This window comes from Coregonus clupeaformis, unplaced genomic scaffold (assembly GCF_020615455.1).
Source record: "Coregonus clupeaformis isolate EN_2021a unplaced genomic scaffold, ASM2061545v1 scaf0201, whole genome shotgun sequence".
In the NCBI taxonomy this organism is placed as follows: domain Eukaryota; kingdom Metazoa; phylum Chordata; class Actinopteri; order Salmoniformes; family Salmonidae; genus Coregonus; species Coregonus clupeaformis.
The window spans coordinates 481881-499185 of NW_025533656.1; the positions used below are offsets into that span (position 1 = coordinate 481881).

At 44.1% G+C, this 17305-nt stretch overlaps 1 protein-coding gene and 1 pseudogene across 1 annotated transcript; one reads left to right on the forward strand and one right to left on the reverse strand.

The window, feature by feature from the left end:
* Positions 1 to 3053: 3053 nt before the first annotated feature.
* On the forward strand, positions 3054 to 5712 carry LOC121559787 (E3 ubiquitin-protein ligase TRIM39-like). Its single transcript, XM_041872875.1, has 2 exons — positions 3054 to 3201; positions 3461 to 5712. The coding sequence occupies exon 2, from the start codon at positions 3463 to 3465 to the stop codon at positions 5092 to 5094; it is 1632 nt and encodes a 543-aa protein (XP_041728809.1). The 5' UTR covers positions 3054 to 3201; positions 3461 to 3462; the 3' UTR covers positions 5095 to 5712.
* A 1478-nt stretch (positions 5713 to 7190) lies between these two features.
* LOC121559792 lies at positions 7191 to 17048 on the reverse strand (annotated as a pseudogene).
* Positions 17049 to 17305: the final 257 nt, after the last annotated feature.

Genomic DNA, 17305 nt, shown 5'->3' on the forward strand with positions numbered 1-17305 from the left:
AAAAGCAGCTAACAAGTGCTCAGCATGTGGGAACTCCTTCAAGACTGTTGGGAAAGCATTCCAGGTGAAGCTGGTTGAGAGAATGCCAACGGTGTGCAAAGCTGTCATCAAGGCAAAGGGTGGCTATTTGAAGAATCTCAAATATAAAATATATTTTGATTTGTTTAACCCTTTTTTGGTTACTACATGATTCCATATGTGTTATTTCATAGTTTTGATGTCTTCACTATTATTCTACAATGTAGAAAATAGTAAAAAAGAAAAAGAAAAAAAAACTTTAATGAGTAGGTGAGTCCAAACTTTTGACTGGTACTGTATTTTCATTAATGGAAAATAAAACACCAATATATTTTCATTAGATAAGCGTTCAACCCCCTGAGTCAATATGTATTAGAATAATCTTTGGCAGCGATTACAGCTGTTAGTCTTTATGGGTAAGTTTCTAAGAGCTTTGCAAACCTGCATTGTACAATCTTTGCAATTATTCTTTGGAAAATAATTCAAGCTCTTTCAAGTTCGTTGTTGATCATTGCTAGACAACCATTTTCAAGTCTTGCCATAGATTTTCAAGCCGATTTAAGTCAAAACTGTAACTAGGCCACTCAGGAACATTCGATGTCGTCTTGGTAAGTAACTCTAGTTTATATTTGGCCTTGAATTTTAGGTTATTGTCCTGCTGAAAAGTGGATTTGTCTCCCAGTGTGTCTCTTGGAAAGCAGACTGAACCAGGTTTTCCTCTAGGACTTTGCCTGTACTTAGCTCAATTCATTTCATTTTTATTCAAAAAAAATCCCTAGTCCTTGCCGATGACATGCATACCCATAACATGATGCAGCCACCACGATGCTTGAAAATATGAAGAGTGGTACTCAGTGATGTGTTGTGTTGGATTTGCCCCAAACATAATGCTTTGTATTCAGGAGAAAAAGTTAAATTACTTTACTACCTTATTACAAATGTTAAGTTGCGTCAATTCAAATCTGGTATTTGGGACAAAAGAGGTCAACACGACTTCTAAGATATACTAGTATTTTAATTAATGCAAAACCTTCAATGGTAAATATGATGTTCGTATATACGGGTCCACTGAAATACCTCGCAGGGCACTCAGAGAACTAATCCATTGTTATGAGTTCTCCTTAAAATACTCTGACAGAGATAGTTTCTGCTCCCTGCTGGGCCTATCAGAGTAGAGACTGAGCGTGGTTTAGACTTACTCAGCCAATCCGTTGGCGCACCGGCTGGTCCCAGGCCCTTGGCGCTCCACCGTTGCACACGGTTGCCAGGCATAAGTTCTTATCATAACAACCTGTCATGGTGAGAAGAGCCAGCTCCCCTAGACACCATTCCTTCGTCCAAGGACGGTTCACAGATCACAAAGAAGCAGTGTAGTCTAGTATTTGGAGACACAAATTCTTATCTTCCCCTTCTCCCTAAAACAGCTCCTCACATTAATCACAGCTTGCCAGGTGAAACAACCCACATCAGCACAGTACAGACCTTTTATGCTTATCATCAATGCATTCCTTCCAAGGTAGGTATCACATCCAGTTATGAGAAAATAAATCCCAACACAAACAATATTGGTATTCTGTACAGGCTTCCTTCTTTTCACTCTGTCATTTAGGTTAGTATTGTGGAGTAACTACAATGTCGTTGATCCATCAGTTCTCTCCTATCATAGCCATTTAACTCTGTAACTGGTTTAAAGTCACCTTTGGCCTTATGGTGAAATCCCTGAGCGGTTTCTTTCCTCTCCGTCAACTTTATAGTCACTGGATGTATTGATACACCATCCAAAGTGTAATTAATAACTTCACCATGCTCAAAGTGATATTCAATGTCTGCTTTGGGTGCCATTCTTTGTGAGGCATTGGCAGCGCAATGGAGCGCGTGGTGAGTAGATTGGAGCGATGGGAGAGAGGTTGCGTTTTTACACCTCCTCCAACCACACAACTCATCCGACCTCCAGCGATGGTCCCCTACAAGCAGCACTTTAGCGTGTCGGTGCCCAGTCTGGGGCCGGCAACCAGCCCAACTACCGGGTTGGAAACCATCTCTGCGTCGGTGTCCAGGGTGGGCACGACGTACAGCCCCATTTTGGAGCAGGAGCTCCTAAACGTGTCGGTGCCCAGTCTGGGGCCGGCAACCAGTCCTATTACAGGGCTGGAGTTTTCCTCTGCGTCGGTGCCCAGGCTGGGCACGGCGTTTAGTCCTGCTCCAGAGATGGGGATGGATACGAGTCCGGAAGTTTGCTCCACTCCGGAGCCAGAGCAATCCGCTCCACCGGTGCCTGATCCGGCTCCGGTCAGCGGCTCCACTCCGGAGCCAGAGTAGTCCGCCCCACCGGGGTCCAGTTCAGCTCCGGTTAGCGGCTCCACTCCAGACCCAGAAGTCAGCCCCTCCCCGGGGTCTGGGCCTTCCACACCAGGGTCCAGACAGGGCTTGGTGCATCGTGGGGGGATTGAATGTTTATTTAGTTAAATAAACATGTACGCTTTTCACGCTGCACCTTGGTCCGACCCGTCTCTCAACGTTCGTGACAGCATTTGAAATTGAAGTACAGTGTTCATGTTTAATGATAGTGAACATATGGTGAATTTAAAGTACACTTTTAAGAAATGTGTTGAAGTGTAATGATATGGTATTTGAAGTATATATATGATTTGAATACTTAAGAATACTTGTAATATATTAAAATATTTATTTTTTTTCGATTGGGAAGCAAATCCTTTCCAAACAGCCTGAACTCCATTTGCTGTCAATCTTTAATTTGTTGTTCATTGATGAATTATGTATTTTGTAAACCACAATGGAAATACGTTTCTAAACTTTTTTTGTGTTATCCTCAATGATTTTTAAATGCATTGTATCCACATGTGTGGCTGTGTTTTTTAAATGGTCAAATAAATAATATATCATATCAAGAATGTATCAAGAATGAATAGAGATCAGCCATGTGAAGGGTTAATTATTTTCCAGAGCACAGAGCAGCACTGTGTGGGAGGAGCATGTTGATGTCACTTTGCTAAAGTGAAACTTAAGTTGCTAGACATGCTGTATGTTGCACACACACCAGTAAACTCTCTAAAACTCTTCAGAAATCTCTCTTAAAGATCTACAGAGTCTCCTGTGTGTTTCTAAACTGCAGTACATACCAGAAAGAAATCAGAGCAAGCGCCCACACTCTTTCACACACAGGTGAGTATAGACTTACAAGGGCAGCTGAAGATACGTTATACTGTGTAAATGTTATGGTATTCTCCTGTTTTCATTATTTACAGTACCTATGTTTCACTATATTTGGTAAAATGACTAATTTATACTGTACATTGTATGGTTAAACAATGTTAATCAAGATTGGTTGGTATCCCTTAATGTCATGTTGCCAATGGCACTGAAACTTTTGAGAGATGACTCATTCCAGTAAATAATTTATAGTTTCGCTTTCTCTGTCTAGATATGGCTTCCTCCAGCATTCTCCTGTCTGAAGAGCAGTTCCTGTGCTCTATCTGTCTGGATGTGTTCACTGAGCCAGTCACCACTTCATGTGGACACAACTTCTGCATGGCCTGTGTCACAAAGTACTGGGATAGCAAGGACCTGTGTCAATGTCCACTGTGTAAGGAGAACTTCTATAGACAACCTGAGCTTCGTGTCAACACAACATTAAGAGAGGTTGTAGAGAATTTTAAAAGGATGAGAGACAGAGGTAAAGATGAGTCCCCTGCCAAACCTGGAAAAGTGCCCTGTGACGTCTGCACTGGGAAGAAGTGCAAGGCCCTGAAGTCCTGCCTGGTGTGTCTGGCCTCTTACTGTGAGACTCACCTGGAGCCTCATCAGATAGCCCCAGCCTTCAAGAGACATAAGCTGATCGACCCTGTGGAGAACCTGGAAGACAGGATCTGTAAGAAGCATGACAGAATCCTGGAGCTGTTCTGTAGGACTGACCAGACTTGTGTGTGTCAGTTCTGCACTGAGGCAGACCACAAGACTCATGACACTGTCCCTATAGAGGAAGAGTGTGGAGAGAGGAAGGCTCAGCTGGGGAAAACTGAGGCAGAAGTGCAGCAGATTATCCAGGAGCGACTGCAGAAGGTTAAAGAGATCAAACTCTCAGTAGATCTCAGCAAGAGATATGCAGAGAGAGAGATAGCAGACAGCATGCAGGTTTTCACTGCTCTGGTGCTCTCCATTGAGAAAAACCAGGCTGAGCTAATTGAGGTGATTGAGGAGAAGCAGGAAGCAGTTGAGAGGCGGGCTGAAGGGCTCATTAAAGAGCTGGAGCAGGAAATCACTGAGCTAAAGAGGAGAAGGACTGAGCTGAAGCAGCTCTCCCACAGTGAGGACCATCTCCAACTTCTCCAGAGCTTCCTATCCCTAGTGTGCAACCCTCCACCCACCAAGAACTGGTCTGAGATCAGCGTTCACAGTGATCTGTTTGTGGGGACTGTGAGGAGAGCTGTGTCTCAGCTGGAGGAGACACTGAATAAAGAGATGGAGAAGCTGCCTGAAGTCAAACTGAAGAGGATTCAGCACTATGCAGTGGATGTGACTCTGGATCCTGATACAGCAAACCGCTGGCTCATCCTGTCTGAAGATGGGAAACAAGTAAGATATGGAGACACACCACAGAAACTTTCTGACAATCAAAAAAGGTTTGATCGTTTTGCCATTGTTCTTGGAAAGAATGGCTTCTCCTCAGGGAGATTTTACTATGAGGTGACGGTTAAGGGGAAGACTAGGTGGACTTTAGGAGTGGCCAGAGAGTCCATAGACAGGAAGGGGATTATCAAACCGAGACCTGAGACTGGACTATGGACTCTGGTCCTGAGGGATGGGAATCAGTACACAGCCTGTGCCTCCCCCCAAGTCTGTCTCTCCCTAAACGAGAAGCCCCAGAAGGTGGGGGTGTTTGTGGACTATGAGGAGGGTCAGGTCTCCTTTTATGATGTGGAGGCCAGGTCTCATATCTACTCTTTCACTGGATGCACCTTTACAGAGAAACTCTATCCATACTTAGGCCCCTGTAATAATGCTGGTGGTAAAAACTCAGCTCCTTTCATCATCTCTCCTCTCAATCACACAGACTGATTAAACGATGGAGAGAGAACTGTTTTTCATAACAGATCATTTACAACGTACATTTACAAATCATTAAATGTATCAATATATTTCCAAATTAGTATATTTAGTCAGGTTGACATGTCACATGATTAGAATATCCACGATGTCCTCTGAAATTGTATCAACAAATGAGAATGTAAACTGTTCTGTACATCTTAACATGGATAAGAAATGCTTGTATTTACTGAAAAGTAAGACTATGAACTGGAATGAACTTCAATAGAAAATAAATAAATGGTATGTTTGATTAGGGCTGTGACGATTATGGAATTTTGAGTAACGATTTACTGTCATGTAAATGGCCAATGTTATTGCCATAATTGTCATTGGTGTTGAAACATGTTTTGAGCTTGTAATGTACCATAACGCATCTTTGAAAATTTGCTAAGACATACCTAATGAATACAACACAGCTATGGTGTCACACGCTGTCTCAAAAACAAATGGTTTTGACCACTTGGAACTATTGGAAATGAAGCTTGTCCTCCTGACCGTGGATGTAGATGAATGTGAGAAAGTACTTGCCTTTGAGCTGGTTATTGGTCTATCACAGTGACTGTAATAAAGGACTTACTTTTCCTTTGAGCTGGTTGTGGATGTAGGTGAGGATGAGGCGAGGGATCTCCACCAGGGTGATGATAAAGGAGCCTTTGGCCACGGTTCCCAGGTTGTAGTGGGCCAGATGCGACATAGATGACAGGATGGGGTCAGGGCCAGCTGGGTTTTGTTTCCTGATGTCAACCACAGGGTAGAGGAAAAGAGGAGTTAGAAATAGGATGTGATACAGGACAGACCTGAGTTCAAATAGTATTGGTTTGTTTAAATTTCTTTGAGCGTTTGATTGAGCTGGTATGGAGTGCCAGATGGGCAGGGGTCTGTACTTTTGGGACTATTCCATTGATTCTGTTGCATCAGGCGAGATCAATCAAGTGCAGCTAACATATTTGACAGAAAAACAAATACTTTGAACTCAGGTCTGATACGGGACTATTTTCCTATTTCACAATTACAAGCATTTAATTAAATTACATATATTGTTTTATTGTTGGGAATATATATGATTTATATTATTGGGTATATTGTTTTATCATTTCTCCCTCTTAGTGGATATCTTAATGTCATCCAGAAACAAACCCGTGTCCCCGATAGAACTGATCCTCTCTTCCCCCACAGCTCTCACAAACACAAGTGGGCATTGCTTGTTTTCATTTATTTATTACTCTGCATAAAATGTTTATAAAAAATATTATTGATTAAACTCTGTTTGCATGCATGAATAGAGATAAAGTAAAAGATAATCAGTTTTTCTATGGATATTAAAAACTCAATAAGCAGTAATGACTCAGTGTTTCCACAATTTAGGGATTGTCAGTTATGGTTATGCATTGCCTCTGACATAAGACAACCTCAGCACTTGTAAGACCTGCATTTCATGTATTAAACTAATATAAAACATCCTCATCAGAGTAAATGGCTCCTTCATATTTGATCCACCGTAGTAAAATTATCCTGTTAACAGGCGAGGGAGAACACCTTTTCACAAAAAAATTAATAAATAAATCACACTTTCAAAAATGTCCATGTAAAAACTTTTCTGTTATGCTAGTCAGATGTATTTGTCAAAATTGTATTAGATGTACCAATGCAAGACAAGAAGTGACCATGATCATCATTACCACAATCCAAAAAGTAATTTGAGATTTTAAAAAACACTTGTAGTATACCGTAGTAGTGGTTACAAAATAACAGTGAAGACATGGAATGCATTTGAAAAATCGCTCACAATACCTTGACCCAGAAGAGGATTAACTAAAAAACACCAACTCTACAGCCTGTAAAATAGCACCAAACTACAAAAACAATATTCTTGACGGATGTACTTCTGTTACATAAAACATTTGTTACAAAAAGGCATTGTGCTTTTAAAGAAAACAAAGCTTTCATGTAAAGTGTGCCATAAATGAATAAACAGGTTATCAAAAATATTGTAGTCCCTGGGACTGGAGTGATATCATGGAAACATTTGGAATGCCTTTTGGTTTCCATCTTCTGGTTTGGTTTGGTCAAGCAAAAGTCCCTCCTCCATGACTCTACAACAATAAACATATGGAGTGTTAAACTTTACAATCGTCTTCATCAGCATCATCATTTTAGCATCCCGCTTTTGAGTGTCCCATCATTGTGAGTGTCCTGCTTTCAAGGAGCGGGACACTAATCCAGACGCTTATAAGAAATCCAGCTACGACCTCCAACGAGCCATCAAATTGGCAAAGCGTCAATACAGGACTAAGATAGAATCCTACTACGTCCGCTCTGACGCTCGTTGGATGTGGCAGGGCTTGCAAACTATCACGGATTACAAAGGGAAACCCAACCACGAGCTTCCCAGTGACACGAGCCTACCAGATGAGCTAAATGCCTTCTTTGCTCGCTTCGAGGCAAGCAACATTGAACCATGCATGAGAGCACTAGCTGTTCCGGTCCTCCAGACAACTATGTGATATCGCTCTCTGTAGCCGATGTGAGTAAGACCTTTAAACAGGTTGACATTCATAAGGCCACAGGGCCAGACGGATTACCAGTCATAAGGGCATGAAATCAGCAGAAGGCAAGACAGGTAGAAGTACTCAGAGTGGGCTGTGTTTAGACAGGCAGCCCAATTCTGATATTTTTTCCACTAATTGATGTATTTTCACCAATCACATCAGATCTTTTCACATCAGATCTTTTTAGAGATTATCTGATTGGTCAAAAGACCAATTAGTGAAAAAAATATCAGAATTGGTCTGCCTGTGTAAATGCAGTCGTAGTGATCCAATGGTGAAAGCACTATATTGTACAAAATATACACAGGTAATAGCCCAAAAGAAATAGCCTCTGTATCAGGCTTAACCTGTCCCATCTGAACGGACACATGCAGAGGGCAAGACTGCACAGCCTCCCCTTAAGAAACTGGAATCTGTCTAACAGGGGCTCAACAGGTACATACAGTGGGGAGAACAAGTATTTGATACACTGCCAATTTTGCAGGTTTTCCTACTTACAAAGCATGTAGAGGTCTGTAATTTTTTATCATAGGTACACTTCAACTGTGAGAGACGGAATCTAAAACAAAAATCCAGAAAATCACATTGTATGATTTTTAAGTAATTCATTTGCATTTTATTGCATGACATAAGTATTTGATACATCAGAAAAGCAGAACTTAATATTTGGTACAGAAACCTTTGTTTGCAATTACAGAGATCATACGTTTCCTGTAGGTCTTGACCAGGTTTGCACACACTGCAGCAGGGATTTTGTCCCACTCCTCCATACAGACCTTCTCCAGATCCATCAGGTTTCGGGGCTGTCGCTGGGTAATACGGACTTTCAGCTCCCTCCAAAGATTTTCTATTGGGTTCAGATCTGGAGACTGGCTGGTTGGGATGGTGTTCTTGGGGTTGTACTCATCCTTCTTCTTCCTCCAAACACGGCGAGTGGAGTTTAGACCAAAAAGCTCTATTTTTGTCTCATCAGACCACAAGACCTTCTCCCATTCCTCCTCTGGATCATCCAGATGGTCATTGGCAAACTTCAGACGGGCCTGGACATGCGCTGGCTTGAGCAGGGGGACCTTGCGTGCGCTGCAGGATTTTAATCCATGACGGCGTAGTGTGTTACTAATGGTTTTCTTTGAGACTGTGGTCCCAGCTCTCTTCAGGTCATTGACCAGGTCCTGCCATGTAGTTCTGGGCTGATCCCTCACCTTCCTCATGATCATTGATGCCCCACGAGGTGAGATCTTGCATGGAGCCCCAGACTGAGGGTGATTGACCGTCATCTTGAACTTCTTCCATTTTCTAATAATTGCGCCAATAGTTGTTGCCTTCTCACCAAGCTGCTTGCCTATTGTCCTGTAGCCCATCCCAGCCTTGTGCAGGTCTACAATTTTATCCCTGATGTCCTTACACAGCTCTCTGGTCTTGGCCATTGTGGAGAGGTTGGAGTCTGTTTGATTGAGTGTGTGGACAGGTGTCTTTTATACAGGTAACGAGTACAAATAGGTGCAGTTAATACAGGTAATGAGTGGAGAACAGGAGGGCTTCTTAAAGAAAAATTAACAGGTCTGTGAGAGCCGGAATTCTTACTGGTTGGTAGGTGATCAAGTACTTCTGTCATGCAATAAAATGCAAATTAATTACTTACCAATCATACAATGTGATTTTCTAGATTTTTGTTTTAGATTCCGTCTCTCACAGTTGAAGTGTACCTATGATAAAAATTACAGACCTCTACATGCTTTGTAAGTAGGAAAACCTGCAAAATCGGCAGTGTATCAAATACTTGTTCTCCCCACTGTATAAGCACTTGGCCCCCAGGACCATACAATTACCCAATTGGCAATTACAACCAGTAAGCTGGTTCTACAAAGTAAAAGGCAATTTCCACATCCATTGTTACATTGATACATTCGTCTTAATGATTATTCATGATATTTCATCACCATTCATACATGGAACAGTTCTTTTTTATTATTCAACATACTGACTCGTGGCGCGCAGGCCATGTAGCCTATTTCAATGCACACTGAGGCGTGCATGCTCCGATTACGCACAACCAGAATGACAGACACATAGGACACAGACACAGGGAATTCCGACATAACCCGGGACTGGTAAATATGAACAAAGGAAACCATAAATGTAACTAAATAAACAGAATTTCTATCTCATGAGTCTTGCAAACGTTCATGTGCACAATAAACATTGTTCCCACTCAGAGGATAAGAAATGGTAAATGAAAATGTAGCCTATCGTATCAAACATGAAACAGAAATGTCTAAGTGTTGCAATAAACGGTATGGGGATTGATGATGAAACGCTACCAATTATTGTAGGGTTAGATGGAATATAGATTTACCTGTCCGATCTGAACGGGCACAGGTAGAGGGCAAGACTGCACAGCCTCCCCTTAAGAAACCAAATACTTACACTGACACCGCAACACACACATACACACTACATACACACACACACACACAACATGCGCACACACGCATCTGATGCCAGACACACACATTCACTCACTCACACACACACACTTTCACACTTACCACATATGCTGCTGCTACTGTCTATTATCTTTCCTGTTGCCTAGTCACTTTACCCCTACCTACAGTGAGGGAAAAAAAGTATTTGATCCCCTGAAGATTTTGTACGTTTGCCCACTGACAAGAAATGATCAGTCTATAATTTTAATGGTAGGTTTATTTGAACAGTGAGAGACAGAATAACAACAACAAAAATCCAGAAAAACACATGTCAAAAATGTTATAAATTGATTTGCATTTTAATGAGGGAATTAAGTATTTGACCCCCTCTCAATCAGAAAGATTTCTGGCTCCCAGGTGTCTTTTATACAGGTAACGAGCTGAGATTAGGAGCATACTCATAAAGGGAGTGCTCCTAATCTCAGCTTGTTACCTGTATAAAAGACACCTGTCCACAGAAGCAATCTGTTATGTGGGCAGCTTGTCTCTCCCTTTTCTGTTTCCCTTCCTCCTTGTTTTGTCCCCTCTTTGTCTGTTGTATCTGTATGTGTGTTTGTCCCCTTTATGTGGGTGTGTCTGGAGGGGATCAGGGGGCGTGCTCAGGATCTGCCTCTCCTGTGCAGCTGCGGGTTGTTTCCAGTGATTCCTGCCTACGCAGCTGCATCCTATTCTCTCATCAACCTGCACTACTAATTCCTGGGCATGGCTCTCCACCGGCGCCAGATCGTTGTTCTTACTAGAGCGGTAACTTGGCTCACCAGTAAAGTTATATTATCTTAGCCTTCAGCCTGGCTTTTTACTCTCCTTAACCTGTCGTTTGTTTTGTCTTCAGTTCAGACATACCTCCCTGCCTGCCTGCCTTCGTGCCTGCCTGCCTGCCTGCCTGCCTCAGCCTCTCCTTCCTCCGGAGCCGACTAGCCCACTCTGTTCCTTTTCTTCAGTTGTTTTTTGGACTAAGACAAATTTAACTTTTATTAAAATAATTTTTGTTTCCTCCACTCCCTTAGTCGTGTTTGTTTCTCTGAGTGCTGGGTTGAACCATAGCGTAACAGAACGATCTGGCCATGGACCCAACAGAGAAACAGCACGGGGCAAATGAAGACAGCTTCCAACAAGCTATCCAGGCTCAAGGAACGTTGCTAGGACAGCATGACCAATTGATTCGGACTCTTGTGGAAGATAATCATCAATTGCTGAACCAGGTGACTCAGTTAACTACACAAGTCTCTAAATTGTCTGTTATCAGTTCTCCATCTCTCTCTGACCCCCAGTTTGATGCACCCCAAGTTGTTTCCTCTGACATTATGCAGGCTTCGTTCCGTCGGGAACCCCCTGTCACGTCGCCTGAACCGTTCAATGGATGAATTGGACAAGTGCCGAGGATTTTTGCTTCAGTGTGACTTGATTTTTCGGCAGAGACCACTGTCGTTTTCTACTGATTCCTCTAAGGTACATTATGTTCTGGGGCTGTTAAGAGGGAGAGCTCTGGTTTGGGCTGAGGCTGTGTGCTCAGATCAAACTTTGACTGGATTTACTTTTGCAGATTTTTCTGCTAAATTGAAGACTGTTTTTGACCATCCTGACCATGTGGGTAATTCCTCCAAGATACTTTTTAATTTGAGGCAGGGTTCTAACAGTGTGGCAGAGTACTCTATTGAGTTCTGGACGTTGGCAGCGGACTCCAAGTGGAACAATGTGGCACTTCAAGGAGCATTTCTAAACGGTTTGAATGAAGCCATTAAGGATGAACTGGCTGCTCGTGATGAGCCACATGATTTACATTCTCTCGTTTCCCTGTCCATTAAGCTAGACAACCGGTTGCGGGAGAGGCATCGGGAGAGAGGCGGTCGGCCACATCTAGGAGGACGAGTTCCCCAGCCTTCAACCACTCGAGTCTCGCCTCCCCGGAGCCGGCAGCTTCTTGTTCCTGATCCCATCCCGAGCACAGAGGAGGAACCAATGCAAGTGGGTCGAGCTCAACTACCTCCAGCAGAGCGGCAACGGCGCCTCCAGGCAGGTGAGTGCCTGTACTGTGGAGACGCCACACACATTCTGGCTACATGCCCTAAGCGACCCAAAAGACAAGGCTCGCTCGTAACGGTGGGTCTACTTGCGAGCCCAGAGTTAGATCCGGAACCCGTCATTCCCCGATTACAAGTACCTGTAACCTTACGTTTCCAAAGTCATTCCCTGCCACTCTCAGCTCTCATAGACTCAGGTGCAGAAGACAACTTTATTAGCCACCAGTTCGTTACACAAGCTCGTATCCCCATGGAGCCACTACCTACCCCCATTCGGGTCACAGCCCTTGATGGGCGCCTCCTTGCGGAGATAACTCATCAAACCTCCCCCGTTTCCCTAGTGATTTCTGGCAATCATTGTGAAAGCATTCAGTTAAGAGTTATGTCTGGCTCAGCTACCTCCCTAATCCTTGGCTTCCCCTGGTTGGCTCTTCACAACCCACAAATTGATTGGACACGTCACACCATTCTCAGTTGGAGCACTAACTGCCATTCAGAGTGCCTTAGATCAGCGGTTCCCCCACTAAGTGTAACCCAACTCATCCCTCAGCTCCTCTCGATCTGTCCCCAAAGAATACCATGACTTAGCAGAGGTTTTCAGTAAGGACAAGGCTCTGTCTCTACCACCACATAGGCCTTATGATTGCCCTATTGAACTGCTTCCTGGTGCTCCCTTGCCCTCTAGTCGCTTATACAATCTGTCCCGACCGGAAAGAGGCAATGGAGCAGTATATTGGGGATTCTCTGGCCTCGGGCATAATCCGTCCCTCGTCGTCTCCTTTGGGTGCAGGGTTCTTTTTCGTGGAAAAGAAAGACAAGTCGTTACGCCCCTGTATCGATTTCAGGGGTTTAAACAACATAACTGTTAAAAACAAGTATCCCCTTCCACTCATCAACTCAGCTTTTGAACCTCTGCATGGCGCCACAGTTTTTTCCAAGCTCGACCTCAGGAACGCTTATCACCTTGTCCGAATCCGAAAGGGAGATGAGTGGAAAACCGCTTTCAACACTCCACTGGGACATTTTGAGCATTTGGTCATGCCCTTTGGGCTCTCAAACGCCCCTGCTGTTTTCCAAGCCATGGTGAACGATGTTCTTAGGGATTTTTTGAACCGTTTTGTCTTTGTATACCTGGATGATATTCTTGTTTTTTCCAAGTCACCCGAGGAGCATGAGTCACACGTCCGTCAAGTCCTTCAACGGCTCTTGGAGAACAAGCTGTACGTCAAAGCAGAAAAGTGTGAGTTCCACAAACAGTCTACATCGTTCCTTGGTTTCATAATTGAGAGCGGGCAGGTGAAGGCAGACCCCGAGAAGATCCGGGCAGTGACGGAATGGCCCACACCCACCACCCGTAAGCAACTTCAACGATTTTTGGGCTTTGCTAACTTCTACCGTAGATTCATTAAGGGTTTTAGTAAAGTGGTGGCACCCCTTACTAGACTCACATCCCCAAAAGTCCCTTTTCTGTGGTCCTCTGAGGCGGAGCAGGCGGTAGGGGTTTTGAAGGAACTGTTTTCCACCTCCCCCGTGTTGATACACCCCAATACCTCTCTGCAGTTTGTTGTGGAGGTGGACGCGTCGGACTCAGGTGTGGGAGCAGTCCTCTCCCAGCGCTCCCCCACTGACCAAAAGCTTCACCCCTGTGCTTTTTTCTCCAAGAAATTGTCACCCACAGAACGGAATTACGACGTTGGAAACCGGGAACTGCTGGCGGTCAAGCTAGCACTGGAAGAATGGCGGCACTGGCTGGATGGAGCTGAACTGCCGTTTGTGGTCTGGACAGACCACAAAAACTTGGCTTACATCCAAGCCACTAAGAGACTCAACTCACGCCAAGCCAGATGGGCCCTGTTTTTTAGTAGGTTTAACTTTATTCTTACATACAGACCGGGGTAGGGGTCTCCAATACCTAGTCGATTGGGAAGGTTATGGACCAGAGGAGAGGTCTTGGGTCCCTAAGCGTTTTGTGTTGGATCCTCAGCTGATCACGGACTTCCATCACGACAACCCTGACAGGCCTGGTGGGTCGCCAGGTGGCGACCATTGAGGGGGGGGTACTGTTATGTGGGCAGCTTGTCTCTCCCTTTTCTGTTTCCCTTCCTCCTTATTTTGTCCCCTCTTTGTCTGTTGTATCTGTATGTGTGTTTGTCCCCTTTATGTGGGTGTGTCTGGAGGGGATCAGGGGCGTGCTCAGGATCTGCCTCTCCTGTGCAGCTGCGGGTTGTTTCCAGTGATTCCTGCCTACGCAGCTGCATCCTATTCTCTCATCAACCTGCACTACTAATTCCTGGGCATGGCTCTCCACCGGCGCCAGATCGTTGTTCTTACTAGAGCGGTAACTTGGCTCACCAGTAAAGTTATATTATCTTAGCCTTCAGCCTGGCTTTTTACTCTCCTTAACCTGTCGTTTGTTTTGTCTTCAGTTCAGACATACCTCCCTGCCTGCCTGCCTTCGTGCCTGCCTGCCTGCCTGCCTGCCTGCCTCAGCCTCTCCTTCCTCCGGAGCCGACTAGCCCACTCTGTTCCTTTTCTTCAGTTGTTTTTTGGACTAAGACAAATTGAACTTTTATTAAAATAATTTTTGTTTCCTCCACTCCCTTAGTCGTGTTTGTTTCTCTGAGTGCTGGGTTGAACCATAGCGTAACACAATCAATCAATCAGATTCCAAACTCTCCACCATGGCCAAGACCAAAGAGCTCTCCAAGGATGTCAGGGATAAGATTGTAGACCTACACAAGGCTGGAATGGGCTACAAGACCATCGCCAAGGAGCTTGGTGAGAAGGTGACATCAGTTGGTGCGATTATTCGCAAATGGAAGAAACACAAAATAACTGTCAATCTCCCTCGGCCTGGGGCTCCATGCAAGATCTCACCTCGTGGAGTTGCAATGATCATGAGAACGGTGAGGAATCAGCCCAGAACTACACAGGAGGATCTTGTCAATGATCTCAAGGCAGCTGGGACCATAGTCACCAAGAAAACAATTGGTAATACACTACGCCGTGAAGGACTGAAATCCTGCAGCGCCCGCAAGGTCCCCCTGCTCAAGAAAGCACATATACAGGCCCGTCTGAAGTATGCCAATGAACATCTGAATGATTCAGAGGAGAACTGGGTGAAAGTGTTGTGGTCAGATGAGACCAAAATCGTGCTCTTTGGCATCAACTCAACTCGCCGTGTTTGGAGGTGGAGGAATGCTGCCTCAAAGGGACGATGGATGGGGCCATGTACCATCAAATCTTGGGTGAGAACCTCCTTCCCTCAGCCAGGGCATTGAAAATGGGTCGTGGATGGGTATTCCAGCATGACAATGAACCAAAACACACGGCCAAGGCTAAAAAGGAGTGGCTCAAAAAGAAGCACATTAAGATCCTGGAGTGGCCTAGCCAGTCTCCAGACCTTAATCCCATAGAAAATCTGTGGAGGGAGCTGAAGGTTCAAGTTGTCAAACGTCAGCCTCGAAACCCTAATGACTTGGAGAAGATCTGCAAAGAGGAGTGGGACAAAATCCCTCCTGAGATGTGTGCAAACCTAGTGGCCAACTACAAGAAACGTCTGACCTCTGTGATTGCCAACAAGGGTTTTGCCACCAAGTACTAAGTCATGTTTTGCAGAGGGGTCAAATACTTATTTCCCTCATTAAAATGCAAATCAATTTATAACATTTTTGACATGTGTTTTTCTGGATTTTGTTGTTGTTATTCTGTCTCTCACTGTTCAAATAAACCTACCATTAAAATTATAGACTGATCATGTCTTTGTCAATTGGCAAACGTACAAAATCAGCAGGGGATCAAATACTTTTTTCCCTCACTGTATATGTACAGTATATAGATAACTCAATTACCTCGTATCCCTGCACATTGACTCAGTACTGGTCCTCCCTGTATATAGCCATGTTATTTTTACTCATTATTGTTATTCATTATTCACTGTGTATTTATTCCTCGTTTCACAATTTTTCATGTAATTTTTTATCTTTAACTCTGCATTGTTGGAAAAATAAGTAAGCATTTCACTGTTAGTCTACATCTGTTGTTTAAGAAGCATGTGACAAATAACATGTTACATGATTTGATTACACCAATCCGTGGAGAATCTGGACGCTGCAATAGCCTCCCACCCAGGCTCGCCTCCCTTCCCCTCACCATGAGAGCCTTGTCTATGTAGAACTCTCAGCCGGGGCTGCCGTCATAGTGCTTGGTGTCCACGGTCAAGCAGAGGAAGAGCACGTCCACCATGAGCGCAAAGATGGACAAGAAGCAGTGGGCCACCAGCCACGCGAACAGGCTGACGATGAGCAGAGGCAGCACCCACACGGTGTAGTCCTGCTGGTAGTTGACCTCCAGCACACCACCAAACGTTGTGCACGAGACGATCAGTACCTGGACACACACACACACACACACACACACACAGACGCACACACACACACACACAGAGAGGGAGTGGGAGTGGGTGTGAAATGAAGAGAATAGTACCATCTAGTGAACTTGTAAGAATCTGAATATTAATTTATATCTGTCTAAATGTAACTTGCTCTGGATACATTTAATCTTAAGATCATGCGAAATGAGCATAATCAAGTTCAAAAGAACAATTTCCTCAAAAGCTTTCTGTGGTGGTGACTGAGAAAACACACAAACTGCTCTGTAAAATTAAGATGGATTGATGGGAGAGATCACAACAATGCTCCAAACACACACATCTTTCCCAGGAAGAGGACAAAGTCCCCCACGGTGTTGATGGTGGCCACTCTGAAGGCATTCTCTACCAGGATGACAACGGCGTCACGCGTTGATGTACAGAAACTGGTACTGTTGATCGCTGTCGCTGTGTACGCATTCTGTCGCTGTGCAGGCATTTTCTTTTCCACTGATTGTAATTTTGTTCCTGGAACATTTGGCTTGACTGGTACTTGGTATAAGGGTCATTCCACCAATACGGTGCCTTTTGAGAAGTGTAACTTGGGGAGAGCACATGTTCCCACCTCAAGAGGTTAAAATATATATGAACATGTTCCCATCTCAAGAGGTAAAAAAAATAATAAAAATATATACTATAGTAAGTGCCAAATAAAGTAACAGGGTTGACGATTTCATCTTAAAATCAGCCAAAAAT